Here is a 23,203-nt window from a genome sequence, read left to right on the forward strand (position 1 = left end):
CCACCACTTTTCTGCTGTGTGACCTTGGGCAAGTAACTTCACTTCCCTGTTCCTCAGTTACCTCAGCTGTAAAGTGGGCATTAAAACTGTGAGACCCACGTGAGAGGGGGACTGTATCCATTCCAGTTTGCTTGTAATAATAATAATAATAATAATAGTAACAACTGTGGTATTTGTAAGCATTTACTATGTGCCCGACACTGCACTGAGCTCTGAGGTGGATATCAGTAAATCAGGTTGGACGCAGTCCCTGTGCCACATAGGGCACTCAGTCTTAATCCCCATTTTACAGATGATGTAACTGAGGCACAACGAAGTAGTGACTTGCCCAAGATCACACAGCAAACAAGTGGTAGAGACAGAATTAAAACCCACAACCTTCATGACTCCCAGGCCCATGCTCTATCTACTATGCCATGCAGTTTCTCACTATGTCTTGCTGCTTTTCCCCACCCCCAGTGGTTAGTACAGTACCTGACACATAGTAAGTGCTTAACAAATATCATTATTGTATTATTATCATTATTACTATCCAAAAATGAGCTATACATGTATTAATATAAAACTGGGAAGGTCCAAATCCATACTTAATTCTGTTACCCTGATAAGATTTCTAAATGTCCATCTCCACACATGTTGCCTCTCATCAGAAACCTATACAGTGTTCTCACCAACAACCCCAATGGTCCTGACCATGATTTGAGGCACTCAATCAGCTTAATCCTCCTAGCTATCCTCTCCCTTCACGCACCATACTCCAGCTTCACACTGTTTATTCTTCTCCAACTAACTTACTCACTGCCCCAATTCTGTCATGCCCACCATGTCCAACCCTTCCTCAATACTTTTTGCCTTCCTGGGACTCCTTAGCACTTCAAGTACACCAAATATTGGCTCTCCTCATCTTCAAATTCTCACTAAATTACATTTACAAGAGGTCTTCACCCGATTGATTATCATCTCACACCATCATATCCTTCCAGTATTACCTTAACACTTCTCCAACTATGCATTTATGTGCTGTAGAAGCAGAATAGCATAGTGGAAAAAAACATGGGCTTGAGAGTCAGAGGACCTGATTTGGAATCCCAGCTCCACCATTAGCCTGTTGCATGACCTCGGGCAAGTCATATAACTTCTCGGTGACTCAGTTTCTTCATCCATAAAATAGGATTTAATATCTGTTCTCCCTCTTAGAGTGTGAGCCCTACGTGGGACAGGGCCAGTATTATCTTGTATCTGCTCCAGACTTTAGTATAGGGCTTGGCACTATAGAACACATAGTAAATGTTTAACAAATACCTCAATCATTGCTATTATTATCCACTTACAACCATCTGTAGCACTTCTGTATGTTCCAACAACTTATTTTTTAAGTTTGTTTTTCTTCTTCCCCCTATCTATTTTTTGATCTCCCCTATTAGATTATAAACTCCTTTGAAGACAGGAATTTTGCCTATTTAATCTATTTTACTTTCCCAAGCACTTAATACAGTGTGCTGCATGCAGTAATACTACTGATTGTTTACTTCAGCTCCCCAAAGGGTGGGACAAAATGCTTGATTTTAATTAAGTAGTTGGGTACTTACTATTTTGACTGAGCAAATAACTCATCATTTCCCCTCAAATCTCCCAGAACAGTTTGAATATAGGGCAGAAAGTCAGAAAACCTATGGCCTGGGCCTGCCTTTGCCATTCCCTGGGACGAACACTGAACCTTTTTGTTTCTCTGATTCTTAACTGCCCTAATTTGTTATCACAGGAAGATTTTAAAATAAATGAGATCATATATATAGTTTTGAAATCTGAATATTTATCTAAATGAAAGTATAACCATATCCATTAAGGCAATCTAGGAATTCATGTTCTTAAAAGTCTTGTTTTATATTAAACATCTTTACTCTTTGTGAAAAGTTCTTTGCAAGATTTTTTTAAAAGTTTCAAATGCAACCATTAAATTATCAGTGCTTCTTCTTGTTATTTGTCCTTTCTTCCCAAATAGAATTCAGCTAGGTCAGGTGTACAAATTTATGCTGCACTAATCTCATTAATGCAATGGGAATTCTCTGTATGTATTTGAAAGCCATAGCTGACCCATTTTTATTCCAAGGAGAAAAATCTATCTGGCGAAGAAAATAAAGCATTCATTCAATCATATTTATTGAGCGCTTACTTTGTGCAGAGCACTGTACGAGGCGCTTGGAAAGTACACTTCAGCAAGAGAGAGACAATGCCTACGCAACAACGGGCTCACAGTCATTTTGGATGTACAGTTTAAATTTTTATTGGATTAACACTTTTTAAAATTCCCCAGTCACAAGGTCAGTCAGCAGAGCAGTCTTTCTATTACTGTTGAAAATGTCATTGGTAACTGAGATAAAGGGTCTTCATTCAATCGTATTAAGTGCTTAACTGTGTGCAGAGCACTGTACTAAGCACTTGGACGAGTACAATATAACAATAAATAGAGACAATCCCTGCCCGCAATGAGCTCACAGTCTAGATGAATCAAGCTCACAAGTTTAGCTGAAGCGAGATTCATAACCAAGAATCAATGAATTAGTCCTATTTATTGAACATTTACTGAGTGCAGGGCACTGAACTAGGTGCTTGGACAAGGAAAATACATTTTCTGCCATAATGTGCTCACTGTCTACAGGGAGCCGACGGAAATGCTTATTCCAATAGTAGTTGAGTTCACAGCAATTTGCATAGACATTCATGGTGCCTCTTCATTTCTGTAAAGTTGGGAAAAGACGTATTGAATTTCATTGTATTATTCAGTATTATTAGATGACGGAGACTCCATTAGGAATGAAATATGAGTTTCCATCCTTAGACTTCAGACTGAGAACCTGTGATATTGTTTCGCATGGTGATGCTAACACTCTTTGTGCCTGTCATTCATATTACCGGTGAGATGTGGAGAAACATGTAAGCATAAGATGCACGCCTGTTGTTTTCTTTACCTAGAGTAGGAGAAAGAAAAACAAACAACAAAAAAAACACCCTAACAAGTGTGTGTGTGTCTGGAGCACTTAGCATTCATGCAGCTGAAGTCGAGATTTTAAGTATGTCCCCTCCCAATAATCTGTTTAAACTATTAAATATATTAGCCATCTACAATTAAGAGGAATTGACAACTTGCATGTTTCCAAAAATAAAACATATTGATTCATATTTTCTTTTAAAAGATCATTATTTCACAAACTCCAGGAATTAACACAGGGAAAGTGATGGGAGTTGGTATTTGGCCACAGTTTATGATTACATAATGTGTTTTTATTACCTTAATCCATCATTTCTGGTAGTTATTCTTTCCATTTGCCTACTTAATGGATTTTAAGTACAAGTATCCCCTTTTATAGGTTGCAGCTTTACTGTCGTTTTCCTCTGAGACATTAAAAATGATGATTCATCCATGTGTTCACTCAGCTACAGTTTAAATCTGAGAGCACTAAGCATTTTTACATGCCAACAAAAGGGATTGGAATCCTAGGTGGTGTGGAATTTTTGCATTTATTCAGGTGAGGGCAATGCACACAGATGGAAAATGGAGGCACACATCCACCAAAAAAAAAAAAAGTCCCATTCCTCATATACCCTAGCTTTTACATAATTCTTCACAATACCACAAGTTAATTCTATAAAGATAATTGGTGTCCAGCAATGATTTCCCTTCTTTTTCAAAAATTTCCCTGTAATGTTTTTGACATATGCCAAGATTCAAGCTAAGTGCACTTGCGAATAGATGCTTAATAAAGTCCATCCCTGCCCATGCAACTTGACTTTTGGTAACTCCTGACACCCACAATCAGTCCATTCGTATTCATTTCAGACTGTTAATAGCATAGTTTCTCTTGCTGAACCTTTCATGCTGCATTGAAAAGATGGTCATAGAAATTTCGTAGACTTAAATGGAGTCAAATTTGTGCCTCAAAATGGCTCTTACTTGACACACATCATATTCCAAACCAAAGTAAATGTCAAAATCTCTAAACCTTCTTCTCAAAATCAGAAGTCAATATATTTGCGATATTTTATTTCACCAGTGATTATATGGGCTGGTGAGATTAATTTATTTAACCTTTACCACTTAATAATGTTTTAATGGCCAGAAAGTTATCACATAACTTTCACAAACTACTACATACTCTCAGGGTAGATCTAAAGTGCTGGAAGGATTTGTTTTAATGTGATTCACCACTACCTTGCTAAGATTTCCAATCAGATGACTGTACCTGAAGGTTAATTCATTAACTGAACATTTCATTTAGACTTATGGGTAGCAATGAAAACTTAGACTGAAAGCATAAAAAATATGTCTGATGAATTCATCTAATGCATTTTTATTGCCCAGACTTTGTCATACAGTTTAATAATATCAAATGACAAACATAGAATAATAATAATAATAATGTTGGTATTTGTTAAGCGCTTACTATGTGCAGAGCACTGTTCTAAGCGCTGGGGTAGACACAGGGGAATCAGGTTGTCCCACGTGGGGCTCACAGTCTTCATCCCCATTTTACAGATGAGGTAACTGAGGCACAGAGAAGTTAAGTGACTTGCCCAGAGTCACACAGCTGACAAGTGGCAGAGCCAGGATTCAAACCCATGACCTCTGACTCCAAAGCCCGGGCTCTTTCCACTGAGCCACGTTGCTTCTCTAGAAGGTAGCATGAATTAGGATTACTTCTTAAATGTATGCCATACTGATTGTTATAGCTTTGAATGTGTTCTCGTAAATGTTCCTCATTGACAAATACAGTGTCACTGTGTCAGGTGGGATTGGAGCAATCCGTGGGAGGAAAATAGAAGGGGATAAAGGACATAGCAAGTTGTGTTGGAAATTGACCCAGCGTGTCATCCTTCTCCCCAGTTGCAGAAGACCTAGATGAAGGGGAACTAATAGAAGTGACAGGTCCCTGAAGAGACAATTCCAAAAAGTGGAGAAAATAAACCAAACAATGAGAAGAGAGAAAGACAGAAGGATTTGAAGGGAAAGAAGAGACAGCCAACAGTATCAGATTGTGCAGTGATTGATAACAGACACTTGGGAAAATAGAAAAAAAAGGTGATAAAGGAAATGAGAGTTAAACATAAAGTCACAAAATCTTGGGAAAGAGCTAAAGGGATTTCAAGAGAGGAGCAGCGTGACCCTAGTAGAAAGAGCATGAATCTAGGAGTCAGGAGACCTTGGTTCTATTTCCAGGTTTACTACTTGCCTGCTCTGTGGCATTAGGGTAGTTACTTAACCTCTTTGTGCCATGTAATAAGAACTTAACACAAGTGTCATCATTATGATGGCTATCATTATTAGTATTAGAAATAAAATGCCTGGAAAGATGTCCTAGATTTCAAATTTGATGCTGACACTGTGGAAATGAAGGGTAAGATTAACATGAAATAAAGACTTGAGACCAGAATGAACAGAATAAAGTGAGGATTGTTGTTCCTATGGCATACAGAAGGCTGGTTATGAGAAGGATTACAAAATGAAAGAGCGAAAGTTATTTGGGAAGCCAGGGAATTACATAGAGAAATTTGTAGATGTGAGGCAGGAAAAGAAAGAGGAGAAAAAGTAAAAAAATGCATGTGATATGGAGAAATAGATGGAGTCAGATGACAGAATGAAAAAGGGCAATGTGGATGATGACACCAAGAGTTTACTAAGAATATTACTGGTGTTTTCTCAAGAGAAAATGGATGTTGGAAGGATAAGTGTGTCTCTTTCAGACCCAAGATTAGACCACTACATCCAAAAGGAAAGTCAACGTTTTACAAGAATATTTTTCACAGAAGTTAAAGATTTGCCTCCCATCAGTGCAAAGGTAGCTCTTTGTTTGTGCTCTAGTTCTGCCAAAGGAGGAACAACTCTTCACATGTATTTTAATTGTTCCCAGTGGAATAGGAAACTATAGCTACATTTTCTAAGAGGAGATTAATGAGTACAGAGACCTGAAACTTCTCTGTTTAGAAAGTGTTCCTTTTTGTGTCCTCGCATGCTCCAAATAATTATTGTCACATCACTATTCTGCCATAAAAACAGTTTTGCAAGAACTTGCACTTCGACTGAATTGTTCAACAGCTGAGTTGCATACATTTAGATGAGTTATAGTGTGGTGATAGTAAATGTTGAGAAGTTTATTTCCCATGGAAATAAATGACAAGTGTACTCTCTATTTGTGAACCATCATTTTATGGATAATGTAGATATAAGATATGTGTTTGCTCTTCCACGTCAGTTAAGATGAAGGCAATGGACAATACTAGTAGAAAATATCTTGTTCTGAAAAATCATGGCTAAGCATACAATAAATCATCCAGAACACTGCTTAGAAGAATGATAACAGTGCGCACGCCTCTTCTTCCCACAGTTGCTCATCTTCCTTTTTCTCCTTCCATTCTCCTTCCCTCTTTATCCCTTCTGTTTGAAATAAAAATGCTTAGCAATCAAACAGTTTAAATGTTCCACATTAATTCCAACCAAAAAGATTCCTATTGCTTCTGTGGTAATTTGTGCTATCTGTTAAAGTATGTGAAAGGGGAAGAGTAAAATCTGAAGATCCAGCGGGGGTGAAAAGAGCAGGCGTCAAGATAATATTAAAAAATGGATCCAGTCATACTCATCAGTGTTCTAGATGCTTAATAAAATATTTCTGATGAAGGTGAAGTGCCTGTAACAGATAAGGATTGTGTTTCCTTCTTTGTCTTAATTGATTATATGCTTATACATAAGTGATGTGTGGGGTCACTGAAATTATAAGCCAACTAATATTTCTTTCAAATTTCAAGTTTCAGTGAATCCCCAAATACATTTACTCTCAAGCTAGTACTCTAATAATGTTAGGAATTGAGAGTAATTTTAGGCAGACCTAATTATTGTAATATTAAACTACATACTATAGGGCTCTTTTATTAAAATCTCTTTTGTCAGTGGTTTAAAATTTTTATAACCCTATCCAAAATGTTGAATTTTGCTAAGAGGAAATGGTCATCGAAACAGCTAATAAATTTCTGGCTAGGAATTTTCACACATGGATATTTGAGTGGGCTGGAACAGAGAAGAATAGTCTTTTTCTCATCCCACTCATTAATGATATATTTTAATTTCCTCTTCTTATCTTTAAACTAACAAGTAGACCAAGCTAATGAAAACAGCTAGTTGCTGTAGAAGCAATATGCATATTCTTTTCATTTAGCAGCCTAGGGAATGAGAAGTTGAAGAGCGACAGGGAAATAAGCTTGCTGGTTGATCTAATATTTAATGCAAATTAAATATTTTTGCATTTTTATGAACACATCATATCATCCTTCATACGCTGGTTAGGTAGCGCAGGTCATGCACTGTTAATGAGCTCAGAGTAAATTAATGCCCATAAACACCTCACAGTATGAAAATGAAACAAGTCATTAGTAATTTGAAGAATTGTGACTTTACAGAAAATAAAACTGAGTACTGTAATTATTATCAAAGCTATTTCTGTAGGCATAACCATAGTGGCAACTTTGTGATGTTAAAATTATTTCTATTCCTTTATTAATATCTTTACAAAAATCATTTCCCCCTTTTGGACTCTGGTGTGATAAAATAAAAGTTATAAAAATAATATGTTATTATAGAGGGGCTAGTGCATCTGTTCTCCTCCATGACAACTGATAACGAAACCGTAACCATGGTGACAATAATGGGTCTGCGAGATTAGGCCCAGGCTGAAGATTAGGGGAGGAGGAAAAGGAAGTAGTTATTGGTTCCAAACCAGGGTTCTGCTGGGTAATGAACAGCATAGATGCCTGAAGAGACAGTAACCCTTGTTTAAGATCCTTCCTTTTACAATAAGGAAAAGGAAGTAGTTATTGATTCCAAACCAGGGTTCTGCTGGGTAAAGAACAGCATGGATGCCTGAAGAGACAGTACCTTGTTTAAGATCCCTTCCTTTTACCATAAGTGAAAAGTGCTCTCGTGGTTAATGTTCATTTTCCTGTTTAGTTTTGTTTGAGTTGATTTTTTGCCACTTAAACGGACATACTCTAAAGGTCACTAAAAGAATACACCTTCCCAGAACATTAATGTACTCACTTTTGTCTCTCCCTGAAAATATACAAGTACCCACAACCTGACATTTGTAAGAGCAACTCATTTAGAGTGATATTGTCATAATTTAGGAACAGGAGCTACTTAGTTGAAAATACCATCTTGTATTAATGTACAAGCTGGTAGGATGGTGCCAGCTATCAAGGTACTTATTTCTCCTACCCCTTTGGCAGTGACATTGCCTTAAATATTTTTTCCAGAAAAAAATATTTTTTAATACTTGTCATCTTTACCCCAGAAAGTTATATTCTGACATCCCCCTCCACCAGAATATTCCTGCAAGGGCACAGGAACTGGCTATTATTATCTCATTTTACAGATAGTAAAGAAAGATATAGAGAGGTTAATTGCCTGGCTTGAGGTCAAAGTGATTCCTACTGGTAATAGAAGCATTCATTAAATGAAAGCTGCTAGAACCAGTTTCCTGATTCGTAGTCCTCTCGGTTGCTGCTCTGTTTCACCTTTTTGTGTACACCACTGAAATTCTGTATCATGACGCCAGTAGTCTGAGCCCATAATTGACTTTTGGAATGAAAGAACCTATGAAATTATCTAGGATTGATTATGATAGAGAGGCCCAGGATAAATTTTTTCGATGTCCATGCTCTAATATAATATTAACAACTGCATGTTTCATCCCATTGACTGGCCTCAGTGTCCATGGCTGAATTAGATTCCTGAACTGATGAATGAGATCTATCTGATATCTAGATCCTCTTACCACTTGAGTGCTGAAAGGAGGGGCCTGGTTCCCATTAGAGGTATGTAAAATGGCTGAAAAAGTGTTCAGTAGTGAGTGTTCAGGATTCATGAAGAATCCTGAGAGCCCGGGCTGGGAGGCAGAGGTCATGGGTTCGAATCCCACTTCTGCCACTTGTCAGCTGTGTGACTGTGGGCAAGTCACTTCACTTCTCTGTGCCTCAATTACCTCATCTGTTAAATGAGGATGAAGACTATGAGCCTCACGTGGGATGACCTGATTACCCTGTATCTGCCCCAGCACTTAGAACAGTGCCTCTGCATATAGTAAGCACTTAACAAATACCAACATTATTATTATTATTAATCCTGTCAGAGGTGCCCCTTTTTATTACAAGTCTGACAGGGTAGAAAGGGGCTAGGGTATTAGTGTCTGTAAGGTCTGGGAAGCAGCACTGTTTAGTGGATAGAGCCAGGCCTGGGAGTCAGAAGGATCTGGGTTTTAATTCTGGTTCCGCCACTTGTCTGCTTGTGACCTTGGACATCTTTGTTCCCTCATCTGTAAAATGAGGATTAAGACTGTGAGCCCTATATGGACCAGGGACTGTGTCCAACCTGATTATCTTGTATCTACCCAACACTTAGTTTAGTGCCTGGCACATAGTAAGGCTTAAAAAATACCATAAAAAATGTGCAGAGTCTTGCTCTAGAAGCATTTATAGAACTCCTAAAGGACACCAATTTTGCCTCACCTGGTTTCTCCTGCATGGGGGGCTGAAACACCATCTAGGAACAAAAGGGAGCCTCCAAAATGTTTTCCTAAGCCTTTCTTCACAACTGTCCCCAAATGAAAAGGCACTGGGATCCAGGCTGCCTGTATAGTAGAATATCTATTTAAGAATTTGTCCTTATAGAGTGATAAGCATAGCAAATAAGAAAAAATTTCCTGAGCAGCTGTCTGGATTCTTGAGATCTTTGCAGTAACAGAGAATTTTGTCCTCCATCTGCTGGGGTGAAAGCTCAATCACAGCAGTGATCCCAGAAGCCTCTAAAATGGGTAAAATGGAAGAAACTGAGTCAAACATTCTTACCATCCAACCCAATCCCTGACAATTTTCTAGTTGTCAGTGGAAGAGGCAGTGTGTTCAATTGAGGAAAGGCAGCAATGTTTTGTTGTCTGTCTCCCTCTTTCTAGACTGGAGCCCATTGTTGGATAGGGATTGTCTCTCTCTGTTGCCAAATAGTACTTTCCAGGTGCTTAGTACAGTGCTCTTCACATAGTCAGTGCTCAATAAATATGATTGAATGAATGAATGACTACTGGAAAGAGATTGGGCCTGGGAGTCAGAGGACCTGGCTGACCTGGGTTCTAATCCCAGATCTGCCACTTATCTGCGGCGTGTTCTGGGGTAAGTCAGTGTGTCTCAATTTCCTTATCTGTAAAATGGGATTAATAATAATGGTGGTATTTGTTAAGCGCTTACTATGTGCAAAGCACTGTTCTAAGCACTGGGGGGATTCAGGGTGATCAGATCGTCCCACGTGGGGCTCACAGTTTTAATCCCCATTTTACAGATGAGGTATCTGAGGCCCAGAGAAGTTAAGTGACTTGCCCAAAGTCACCTAGCTAGCAAGCGGCAGAGCCAGGAGTCGAACCCATGACCTCTGACTCCGAAGCCCAGGCTCTTTCCCACTGAGCCACGATGAGCCCCAGGTAGGACATGGACTGTGTCCAACCTGATTATTTTGTATCTACCCCAGCTCTTACTACAGCGCTGGCACACAGTAAGGACTTTACAAATACCGTTTTAAAAAAGGCAGCTCATGGCTCCATAAAGTCTCCAATCATCTTAAGGGATTTTATAGTTATCGCAAGGTAGAAACCCTTGTTTGAGTTAGTAAACTGAGTCACATGTTCACCTTCTGCCTCTCCCTCTTCCTCTAATTGGATGCTGTTCCCGTCATTCCCTGTAATACTCCCAAGCTTCCCTCAGTGCCATCTCCTTTTGTCAACCAACGTGATCCTGGTTTCCTTGTAAAATATTCCTAATGCCCTAATGTTAGCACAATCCTTTATGCTTCCACTTTTTGTTCGTTCCTTTTGTTTCCCCCGACAACTAGGCTTTGGCTATTAAACTCAAAAGTGGTAGGGTTCATGGGTTTAGGACTCTTAAATACTGAAATAGAATTATAAATAACCAAAATAGGAACCATCTAATGTAAAAAGTTGATTATGAAAAGCCAGACAGCATCCCACTTAAAGCTCTGGCAAAGACCTCAGTTACCACAGCTGTATTAGATTCCCAAATCGAATAATGGCCAGAATCAGATTCAATCGCTATTACAAATTGGAAGAAAACAACCAAGACCAAGATTGAAATTTAATTCCACTCAGGTTTATAGCTGGCAAATGCAAAGCTTTTTTGCCTGATTTCAAAAGTCACTTACCATGTTACTTGGCCTCAAGGATTCTCCTGGGGCTTAGGCTTTTTACTTGGAAAAAAGGGTAGAAAAGACTTTAGACTGTGGAATAACCTCATGTTAGATCACTGTAGCTTCCATTTCTCCCAATGATAATACAGATCTCACCATATGGAAATCATTTTCTGGTAAAGACCCCCAGATTTAGATGGAGTTTTTTTTACTATTTGCAGAGGAGGTAAACACCTACAATATCCCCATGGCTTCTGTGTGGTATAAGGAAAACCAGGTCCTTTGTACTCTGGACAATTCTCTTGCCAGATTTCAGTGGAGACTGCTATTGAGGGGTTTTTAGAGTTCACTATTTTGGCTATGAATTATTCAGTTAACACTGACTTTCTTAAACTCTGAATCTGTGTGACTTGCTTCTCTGGCAAGCAGAGAATCGAAGGTATGGGCTTCAGAAGCAATAAAAGTGCGACTTGTGGACAAAGCAGTTTCATGAATTTTCATTTCATGACTTTGGTGCAGGATTAAGATCCTTCTAAAACCTAAGCAATCCCAATGTTGTGGTTGATATTTACTATCAGAGTTTATTGACTGAAATGTAGTATTTTATGGTGTAGTTTTACCTGCTATATTTTTCTTTTTTCTCTCTATTCATTTTATCCATGCTAATGTCCCTTTGCCTTGAACCCATTGTCTTCCAATGTATCAGTTCCCTCTGTGACAATTGCTCCTACTATGACCCAGACCTCTCTGCCATCAGCCTCTCTGATTTACTCCTCTCCTTCCCCTTTAGCTATCCCAAGTTCCAGTGTCCTCCCCTCCGCTCCCCGTGATGTGGTCCCTGTCTTGGTTTCCAGTCGCTTTGTCCGTCTCAGCTGGCGGCCTCCTGCAGACGTCAGAGGGAATGTTCAGGCCTACACTGTCCTTGTTCTCCAGAGAAGGTGACAACAGGTAGGTGTCAAAAGCCAAGGTCACCCAAAACTTGCTCTTATCCTCACGTCTTTGTTTTTATTGTCATGTCTTTCTTTCCACAACCTAAGAATAGAATTGTTGCCCTGTGAAAGGCAACAGAAAAATGTGTGCCTCTAGGTTCAGGATGATTCAGCATTCATTCATTCAATCATTTATTGAGCACTTACTTTGTGCAGAGCACTGGATTAAGTGCTTGGGAAAGTACAATATAAGGGTAAACACATTCCTCCCCACAATGAGTTTATAGTCTACTGGCTATTCAAGGTTCCTCTGAAGAGGTCTTTACCTGCTTCCAAAGCTTTGAAGAGTTGGTGACTAAAGTAAATGGAGTAGTAAAGACTCTCTGCCACTTGCCTGCTGTGTGACCTTAGGCAAGTCACTTCACTTTCCTGTGCCTCAGTTCCCTCATCTGGAAAACGGGGGTGAAGACTGGTGAGCCTCATGTGGGACAACCTGATTACCCTGTATCTACCCCCAGCACTTAGAACAGTGCTCTGCACGTAGTAAGCGCTTAACAAATACCAACATCATTATTATAACTGAGACACTAAATGACTTGTCCAAAGTCACCCCGGCGGGCAACTGGAAGGCTGGGATTAGAACACAGGTGCTCTGACTCCCAGCCCTAAAACTCTCTTCACTAGACCATACTTTTTACCTTCTATATGAAAGGGGCATTGGTATTCCATAGGAATTTAACTTCTTTTATTTCTGGGAATTGTTGAAAGAGTTTAACTTTCTCCTTTAAAATGGAATTGCCTTGGAGGAATCTGTTTATGTTTAAGGCCAAAATAACACACTAATTCTGTTTTTTCCATCAGCCTCACTCCTCCGAAAGGCCCTGAAGTGAGTTAGTTGGGATGTCACAGGTATTCTGGTGCTTATTGAAAGTAGCAAGGGCAGAGCTGTGGACAAATGTCAATTGTGTTCTAAATCAAGCTATGAGCTTCTGCAGTTCCATGTGCCTTTCCCCTCGACACCCTCGATGCTTCAGTGTGACAGTTATAGATTGAAACTGGTAGGCAGTATACATTAGGATGAAACACCAAAAATTAATGATAATTCTTGTCAGAGTGTTGCTTTCATGAACGAAAACTCAAAATGTCTCTCCTTTTGACTAACATGACAGCACTGAAAACATATCTTTAACCAGCTTCCCTTTCCTCTTTTGACTTCAATTGACCATTAAAAAAATGTCATCCACTGAAGTGTTAGCCTGCTGTGATAAGGATAAACTCACTCTATAGCAGGGGTTACAATGTCCCAGGACTGTGATTCCTTATAGTCTCAGGAAATTATCAACATACCACAGTGTCATGTACCCACTAGCTGCTCAGTAAACACTGAGACTGACAATGACTCTGGTAGTCATTCAATCAATCATATTTATTGAGTGCTTACTCTGTGCAAAGCACATCATTAATATTGCACTTCAGAGTGTGTTCATTCCATGAACTATACAAGGTAAACACACTTATTTCTGTCATTTATCATTTATATGGTATAAACAATCATTAATAATATAATAACCATGAATTGTATAGAAAGTTTGAGCCAAGATTTTTCAGATATGGAAACTGAGATAGAGGGGCAATGTTAGCCAAGATCAGAGAGCTTAGTATCTGAAGCCAGAAAGTTTTTGATTCCCAGATTTCAATTATGTTAAATATACTTAATCATATATCAGTAATTTTTCTGAAGGTGTCATATAAGACAGAATTTAATGAACTATGGTCATTCGTTGAGCCAGATACAAGGTACCCAGTGAAATCAATAGCATGACCATAAGCCCACGGCTCCTAAATCTAAAATGAACCTCGTCACTTTATGCACTTCTTGACCTTAGATATGGAGAAAACAGGATAATTTGTCTTCAATTTTTGTAGATACTGTTGAATTGAAATATTTGTACCCAATAGTTTTATGAAAATAGTGAATTTGACATTTACCTCAGGTAATTGAAGGATATTTCCCACAGAATACTGTGAAAGCATATGTTTGAGAATTAGCAGTGTCAGTTCTGGACAGATGACAGCCAATTCCACTTCAAACTTTTGAGGTAGTTTTCTTCTTTAAAGATCAGAGAATAGGATGTTTAGGGATGAGGAAGAGGAGGAATTCAACTCATAAATTCCTAATTCTCTCTGCACTGATATCTTGAACCCTTATTAGTCACTTATAAGCCCTCCCTTGTTCCCTGACTTGTTTGTAACACAGTGGTTCATCAGATTCTCAGAGGATGAAGTTAAGCTTTGAAGTTGGACAATCAAATTCAGTGGAAAGAATCAGTAAGCAAATGGTGAGGGAGGGGGGAGTAGCCTGTATGTAATCGGGGGCAAAGATAATGTTTACCAGCTCTGTTGTATTGTACTCTCCCAAGCACTTAATGTAATGTTCTGTGCACAGTAGTGCTCAAAAAATACATTGATTGACAGATTAATTGGTGAGGTGTTCACTTCCAGACAGGCACTTGATTGTGATGATGGTAATTATGAAGTTTACCAAAGGAAACACCTTAGCCTAGTGGAATAGAGTCCAGACCTGAGAAGTTAGAAGGATCTGGGTTCTAAACCCGGCTCCTCCACCTGTCTGCTATGTGACCTTGGACAAGTCACTTTTCTGTGCTCAGTTACCTCAATCTGTAAAATAGGGATTATGACTGTGAGTCCCATGTGGGACATGGACTGTGTCAAACTTAATCCTCTAGTTTATAAGCTTGTTGTGGGCAAATGAGCATGTCTACCATATCTATTTATAACTGAACTCTCCCAAGTACTGAGTTCAGTGCTTTTTACAGAGTAACGCTCAATAAATACATCTGATTGACTGAATGATTGATGTGCACTAAGGACCAAGGATTTCTTCTATGCTTCTTCCAAGTATTTGGTACAGTCAGTGCCTCTGAACTCTTGTAATTGCTCAATAAATACCACTGACTGGTACACACAAGTTAATCAGACTGGATTTCAGCCCTTGTCCACAAAAGGCACACAGTCTTAGATGGAGGGAGACAGGTATCTTATCCCCATTTTACAATGAGAAAATGAAAGAACAGAAAATGTAAGTGATGTACCCAAAGTCATAACAGCCGGCAAGTGGCAGAGCTAGGACTAGAATTTATGTCTCAACTCTTGGTCTCCTCTTTCCATGAGCGCAGACTGCATTTGTTTCCTAAAGATTTAAAGAGGACAAGTTGGAGATCATTTTTGTTATTGTAGAACAAGAAAAATCATGAAATTTGCTTTCCAGTCTAGGGCTTCCATGGATATAATGATGGGGTTTTGGGAATAGAGTAGTAAAAGACCCTTTATTCTCAGCTTGAATTAGATAATGTTCTCACACTGGGCCTATGCGAATCAACATTCTAGTCCTCTATTAAGCTCCTGTAGACAAACCTGCATGAATGTGTTAATACCATTTTCTCCCTAATACAGAGGGCAGAATCAGGCTCAACAGACTTAATTTAAACCTCTAAATATCTTTCTTCACTATAATGCAAAATGCTTTTTCATCTAACAACTCATTTTCACCTCACGACATTACTGGGAGGTAAAAAGTGTCTGCATTATCTCAATTTCCAATAGGTTAGATCTAGGTACAGAAGGCTGGTTATATGATTTATCCGAAGTCACCAGAGTAGAATTAAAATTAGAATCATGGTCTCTTGACTCCCAGCGCAGTGCTTTTCATTTAGCCACACTGCAAAATCTGTAAAGATATTTATATTCCTCCATATTCATGATCCACCATCTTTATATTTTCTAATGGAAGCATTTTATCCAAGTCACCTCATAAGATGAGCTTTTCCATTGCCATCTCTTTATCTTCAGTTGCTTCTTGGTTGGCCTCAAGCAGAAGAACAGTAAAGACCTTGATAATCCAAAACACTACCATATGGCCTTTGAAACTCCCTCCAAGGAAATTACTTCATCTTTCTTTCCTAAGATGGGGAAAGAGGGAAATGTAGAAGTGAATTTTAGGGAGGAGAATTATCCTCAAGTAGGGACAATGGAAGCTTCTCTTCAATTCATTCATTCAAGTCAATCATATTTACTGAGCACTTACTGTGTGCAGAGCACTGTACTAAGCACTTGGGAAGTACAGTTCGGTAACAGATAGAGAAAATCCCTACCCAACAACAGGCTCACGGTCTAGAAGGGGAAGACAGACAACAAAACAAAACAAGTAGATAGGCATCAATACTATCAAAATTGATTAAATAGAATTATAGATAAATACACATTATTAATAAATAAAGTAAGAAATATGTACAATGTACACAAGTGCTGTGGGGAGGGGAAGGGGGTAGAGCAGAGGGAGGGTGTAGGGATGAATGGGGAGGGGAGAAGAGCAGAAGGAAAAAGAGGGGGACTCAGTCTGAGAAGGGCTCCTGGAGGAGGTGAGCCCTCAGTAGGGCTTTGAAGAGGGTAAGAGAGTTACTTTTGGTGGATGTGAGGAGGGAGGGCATTCCAGGAAAGCGGTAGGACGTAGGACAGTGGTCAACGGTGGGACAGGCAAGAACGAGGCACAATGAGGAGGTTAGCGGCAGAGGAGCGGAGTGGTGTGGGTTGGGCTGTAGACTGGAGAGAAGGGAGGTGAGATAGGAAGGGGCAAGGTGATGGAGAGCTTTGAAAGGCAATAGTGAGGAGTTTTTGCTTCATGCGAAGGTTGAAAGGCAACCACTGGAGATTTTTGATGAGGGGAGTGACATGCCCAGAGCACTTCTGTAGAAAGATAATCCCAGGCAGCAGAGTGAAGTATAGAGGTGAAGCGGGAAGAGACAGGAGGATGGGAGATCAGATGCAGTAATCCAGTCAGGATATGATGAGAGATTGTACCAGCAAGATAGCGGTTTGGCTGGAGAGAAAAGGGTGGATCTTGGCGATGTTGTGAAGGTGAGACCGGTTGGTTTTGGTGATGGATTGGATGTGTGGGGTGAATGAGAGAGCGGAGTCAAGGATGACCCCAAGGTTGCGGGCTTGTGAGACAGAAAGGATGGTAGTGCCACCCACAGTGACGGGAAAGCACCAGGGGATTGGGGTGAATTAATCAGAGTGATGGGCTCTACGTGGAATGTCAGGTTAAGGGACTATTGGGTAATAATGATACCATTTTAATAGAGCTGATGTGAACCCAAGCAACTTTGAGCCTCATTGGTTAGAACAGTGTTTGACACATATTAAGTACAAATATAATAATAATAATAGCTTAATGAGCTCAACACAGTGTAGTTTAATCCACATGCAAGTGTGATACTTCTCTATATGCAAGCACACACACATACACAGATATATAGCTCTTTAGACCTGAAACGAGTCTTCACAAGATATGTGAATCAACCTGGCCTACAGATATCTGAGTCTTTGTGTCTGAGTATGGTTAGAGATTTCATGTCTTTACTCTCACAGTACTTATCACAGTGCTCTGAACAGGCAAGGCTCAATAAATGCCATTTATTAATTGGCTGATGGAAGACCCCATGTGAATAATTATCTGTTTGAAATGCTATTGGCTGGGTATATGCTAACACCAAGGCTGGTAAAACTCTAAGATATAAGCTCATTGTGGGCATAGAATGTGTCTACCAACTCTGTTATACTGTATTCTCCTAAGTGCTGAGTACACTGCTCTGCACACAGTATACACTCAATAAATATGATTGATTGAACGGTTTTAGTTACAATGGTTCCCAGATCAAAGAGTGACAGTGACTGAGAACGTGATCCTGACAAAGATGCCTACTGAAGCCTGCCTCATGACATGAAAATTATTCCAAGAAAACAGAATGCAGAGCAAGCATTACTGACAGTCCTTGAATCATTTACTCAGGAGCTATTATAGTCTGATGAATAAAACAACATTCAGGAACTGCTGAATCCTGAAGACTGCTCTTGAGGCATATTCATAAAGCAAGCCTATATAAGACCTTTGATGATACCTTTTGCTTGTTGACCTGGATGTGTTCCCTGGTGATTTGGTAGGGAATTCTGACTTCCAGTTCCCTTGTAGCATAGAACAGAACAGAATGCACTGAAGTGCACTTACCATGTAGCTGCTTTACTCTGATAAGAATTATAGAAAAATCTAGCAAAACACTTTCCTTCTATTTTGACCCCATAGAAGGGGCAAAGGATCTTGGTGAACTTTGTAAATTAGCTTGGCAGTTTCTGGTTACTGGTCTGTTTATTATCATCGTTATTATCATTATTATTTTTTATTATTGTTATAACTATCATCATATGTGTTAAACATTTAGCATTTGTCAGGCACTGTACTAAGTGCTGGAGTAGATACAAGGTAATCAGATCAAAGGCAGACCCTGTTCCACATGGAGGTCACAATCTCAAAAGGAGAACATGTGTTGAATCTCCTTTTATAGTTGAGGAAACTGACACACGAAAGTGAAGTGACTTGCTCGGCCACACCACGAGCAATTGGCAAACTGGTATTAGAACTCAGGTCCTCTGAGTTCCAGGCCCTTGGTCTTTCTACTAAGCCATGCTTTTGGATGATATACAGGAACAGTATAAAGACTTTGATTTTGCTTCCTGCAATTTTCATGTATATGTCGTGGTTTAAAGGTCATGTTAGCCAGACTGTTGTGATTCGGATAATGCAGGAGGATTCTAGCTAGAATCTTATCCACAGTGGAAAACGGTGAGTGATGCTAGTAGTTTCCATAATCTGAATTCTCACTTTTCCTCTTAAATGTGGTCATTACAGTGACATCTTAGAAGTCCTTTGACTTTATTCAGGCTCCATATTTTCAGGAAGGTCTTTGCAGATGTATGAAAATTAGGTCCCCTAGTTATTTATAGCATTGTCAGATTGTCATCATATCCAGGTGCTTTTTCATTTTTATTGACTTTGTAATATTAAGTTTGTCCAAAGTGAGAACTAAGGCCTCGATATTACATTTTGACCAGTGTTTTATGCCTGGAAAGGGAGCCTCCTCAGTTTCTGAAGATCATTGAGAAGATCAATAGTGTGTCCTTGTCACTTTAACAAGACTCCTTTTTTTTAAAAAAGTGGGTATTTCCACCTATTTTCTTGGTATCTTGTGGTAGTTGATAAAGAATCATATAGCTTCTTTTAGTGTTAAGTAGAGTCCTAAATATGATCATTAGCATATCCCTGAATCTTTTCAACTTCAGTATACCACTACTGGTCATGCATTTCATAACATCAAATTGCAAGACAAGAACATTCCGATGTGATCGTGGTGCATAGCCAGTATACCATAACAAAAAGCAATGTTTGTCCTATTACACTTTCCTGGAATAAAGCATATGAGGAGAATGAATAGCAACAGGTCACCAAAACTTCTGCTTTATGATGAGCTGAACTAGAAAAATTGAGGGGTAGGAAAGGAAGAGTACTCAATCAATCAATGACATTCATTGAGCACTTTTTTAATGTGCACAGCACTGTAATAAGTACCTGGGAAAGTACTTGTCTATGGAATGGGTAGAAACGCTCCATGCTCACAGCCTTCCAGTCTAGGTGGGGAGGCAGATGTTAAAGTACATTATAGACATGCATGTAAGAGCTATAGGGCTGAAGGTGGAGTGAATGTCACATCCTTAAAGGTACAAATCATAGACAACACAGAAGGAATATGGAGTAGGGAAATGACAGCTTAATCAAGGAAAGCCTCTTGTAGAGGATGTGATTGATTTTAATATGACTTTGAAGATGAGTAGAGTGGTGGTTGGCTGTATATAGAGGGGGAGGAAGTTCCAGGCCAGAGGGAGGGTATGGCAAGGGTTGGCTGTGAAAGAGACAAGATCAAAGTACAGTGAGTGAATTGGAACCAAAGGAGTGACCTTCACAACATCACTAAAATCCATCCTTTCCTCTCCTTCCAAACTGCTACCAAATTAATCCAATCACTTATCCTTTCCTACTGTGATTACTCTATCAGCCTCCTTGCTGACCTCTCTGCCTCCTGTCTCTCTCCATCCCAGTCCATTCTTCACTCTTCTGCCTGCATCATTGTTCTACAAAAATGTTCAGGCCATGTTTCCTCACTTCTCAAGGAACTCCAGTGGTTGCCCATCCAACTCCAGATCAAACAAACCCCTCACCATTGGCTTAAAGCATTCAATCACACTGTCCCTCCTACCTTACCTCGCTACTCTCCTACTGCAAACCAGCCCACACACTTCACTCCTCTAGGGAAGCAGCGTGGCTCAGTGGAAAGAGCCGGGCTTGGGAGTCAGAGGTCATGGGTTTCGAATCCTGGCTCTGCCGCTTGTCAGCTGTGTGACTTTGGGCAAGTCACAACTTCCCTGTGCCTCAGTTACCTCATCTGTAAAGGGGGATAAAACTGTGAGCCCCTCATGGGACAACCTGATCACCTTGCATCCCCCAGCACTTAGAACAGTGCTTTGTAAGCACTTAACAAATACCACCATTATTAATGGTAACCTTCTCACTGTACCACAGTATTGCCTATTGCATCACCAACCTCTCACCCACATCCTGCCTGTAGCCTTAATCATCCTCCCTCCCTCATATTTGACAAACAATGACTCTCCCCGCCCTTCAAAGCCTTATTGAAGGCATAGCTCCTCCAAGAGGTCTTCCCTGACTAAGCCCTCCTTTTCTCTTCTCTACTCCCTCTGTGTCACCCTGAGTTTCTCCTTTTATTCACCACTACCTCCCAGCCCCACAGTACTTATGTACTTACCTGTAATTTATTTATATTAATGCCTGTCTTCCCCACTAAACTGTAAGCTTGTTGTGGGTAGGGAATGTGTCTGTTGATTGTTGTATTGTACTCTCCCAAGTGCTTAGTACAATGCTCTGCACACCATAAGCACTCAAGAAAGCAATTGACTGACTGACTTGCCTGACTGGGTTTTGAAAGGAAATCAGAGAGGTAAGGTAAGGGGATGAGCTGCTTAAGTTATAAAGCTGATAGGAAGGAGTTTCTGTTTGATGTGAAAGTGGATGGGTAACCAAGGGAGGTTCTTGAAGAGTGGGAAGATGTGGACTGAACTTATATTTAGTAAAATGACCCTGGCAGCAGAGTGTAGTATGAACTAGATTGGGGAGAGACAGTCAACAGGGAAGTCAATGAGGAGGTTGATGCAGTAGTCAAGCCAAAGAATTATTATATACGAGGCAATACCCCACATGATATATTATATATACATGGCTTCCTGGGAGAAAACCCACAGTGCTGAAATGGAGACCGGCATGTAGGAATCAGATGGATTAGATGACTCTCAAAAATTAAGAAACCGATTCAAAACTAAAAATGACAGAACTACTGAGAAATCACAACAAAACCACGAAGCAGAAGCAGTGTAACCTATTGGAAAACCATGGGCCTAGGAGTCAGTTCTAATCCTGGTTCTGCCACTTGTCTGCTTTGTGACCTTGGGCGAATCCTTGACTTCTTTGTGTTTCAGTAACCTCAGGTAATTGGGGATTGACTGTTAACCCTCTGTGGGGCAGCTACTGTATCACCGATTATCTTGTATCGACCCCCAGCATGCTTCATGTGGTGACTGGAATATAGTAAGAGCTTAACAAATGCCATAAAATAATTTTTCAAAATCCAAAACAAAGATCCAAACATCTTCACATACACCATGGAAGAGCAATCAATTGTGATTGTGAGAGCACTGTATTGAGCAATTGGGCTGGTATAAGTACATCAGAGTTGATAGACACATTCATTCATTCAATCGTATTTATTGAGTGCTTACTATGTGTAGAGCACTGTACTACGCACTTAGAAAGTACAATTCAGCAATAGAGAAAATCCGTGCCAACACCAGGCTTACAGTCTAGGAGATTCATTCCCTCCCACAAGGAGCTTACAGTCTACAGAAAGAGATGGCTAATCACATCTGCTTTTCAGGCATACTGAAATATCTTTTTCCAGCTAATTAAGGGGATAGAGTTGCTCCTATATGATGTTAGATGAAAATATTGTGATTGTTTAACTTAAAAGATGGTAACAGACAGGAGACACGATCAGAGTCTAATAAACATGAAAAATTTGGGTAGTTTGAAGAGGGAATTATTGTTAACATGCTAGCTGATGGATGACTGGTTTGACCCAATATGACATACATACCGAAAGAGCTTGTAGTTCCATGAAACAAAGCTCAAAGCTAGATTGTAATATCCTTAAGGACAGGAATCATAAATTATAATTTTATTTTACTCTCCCTGGTGCCCCGGTCTTAACATGCTCCAGTGAGATTTCCACCCTGGTTCACCCTCATATCCTCATTCTCACTGCAACTTCAGAAGGAAAAAATGAGAAGATTAAAAGTTCTAAAACTCTCTTTTTTTTTTTAAGATGAACATGATAACGTTGTCAGCGAGGAACGTTAACATGGTTCTTCGGCCTTGAAGCAACTAATTAGGCATTTGACACATTATGACAGCATTTGTTGCTCACCTAAAAGGTGTACAGAAACAGCTGTAATTTCATTTTAACACCCTGGTGGGTTTATTTAACACAATATAGATTCAATTTGAAAATTGCTTATTGAAAATTCATGATTATGAATGTCCCCTTGTAAAAGCTTTTTAGTCCAAATCTGCTGCTGATTTCCTTATTAACAAAGTCTAGGCTTATGTGGGGATAATCAGTGACAATCTATAATAATCAATCAATTCATACATCATCACCCTCAGATTTTAATGGTCACTGCAAGAGCCACCTCTCTCTTCCAATGGGCTAGAAGTATATTTTCAGAATGAAACTGATACCTGCCCTCATGTGACTTGCCTTGCAGAACTAAATAGGAGAGTGGCTGGTTGGGTTGTTATACTATTCACAACACCTCCTTTAGACCTGCATGGTTTAGTTAGAGTGAGGGAGAGAAGTTAGAGTTATCACACTGACTGTTGTCTCTGATTACCAATGGGTGCCCCTTTTGATTATTAAATTTAACAGCTTTTCATAGGTGGCTAGAGAAAGTATGCATTGTCTTGCCTCTCTTACTTTGTGTAAGCTCTGGAGGGAGTTGATGATAT

At 39.6% G+C, this 23,203-nt stretch overlaps 1 protein-coding gene across 1 annotated transcript in view; it reads left to right on the top strand.

Moving 5' to 3' along the window:
- Positions 1-23,203, top strand: part of DCC (DCC netrin 1 receptor) — a 644,354-nt gene that overhangs the window by 315,660 nt on the left and 305,491 nt on the right. Inside the window, 2 exon segments of the mRNA XM_039911321.1 lie at positions 12,021-12,151; positions 12,153-12,178. Of these exon segments, the coding sequence (XP_039767255.1) occupies positions 12,021-12,151; positions 12,153-12,178 (157 nt within the window).

This window comes from Ornithorhynchus anatinus, chromosome 3 (assembly GCF_004115215.2).
Source record: "Ornithorhynchus anatinus isolate Pmale09 chromosome 3, mOrnAna1.pri.v4, whole genome shotgun sequence".
NCBI classification, from domain to species: Eukaryota; Metazoa; Chordata; class Mammalia; order Monotremata; family Ornithorhynchidae; genus Ornithorhynchus; species Ornithorhynchus anatinus.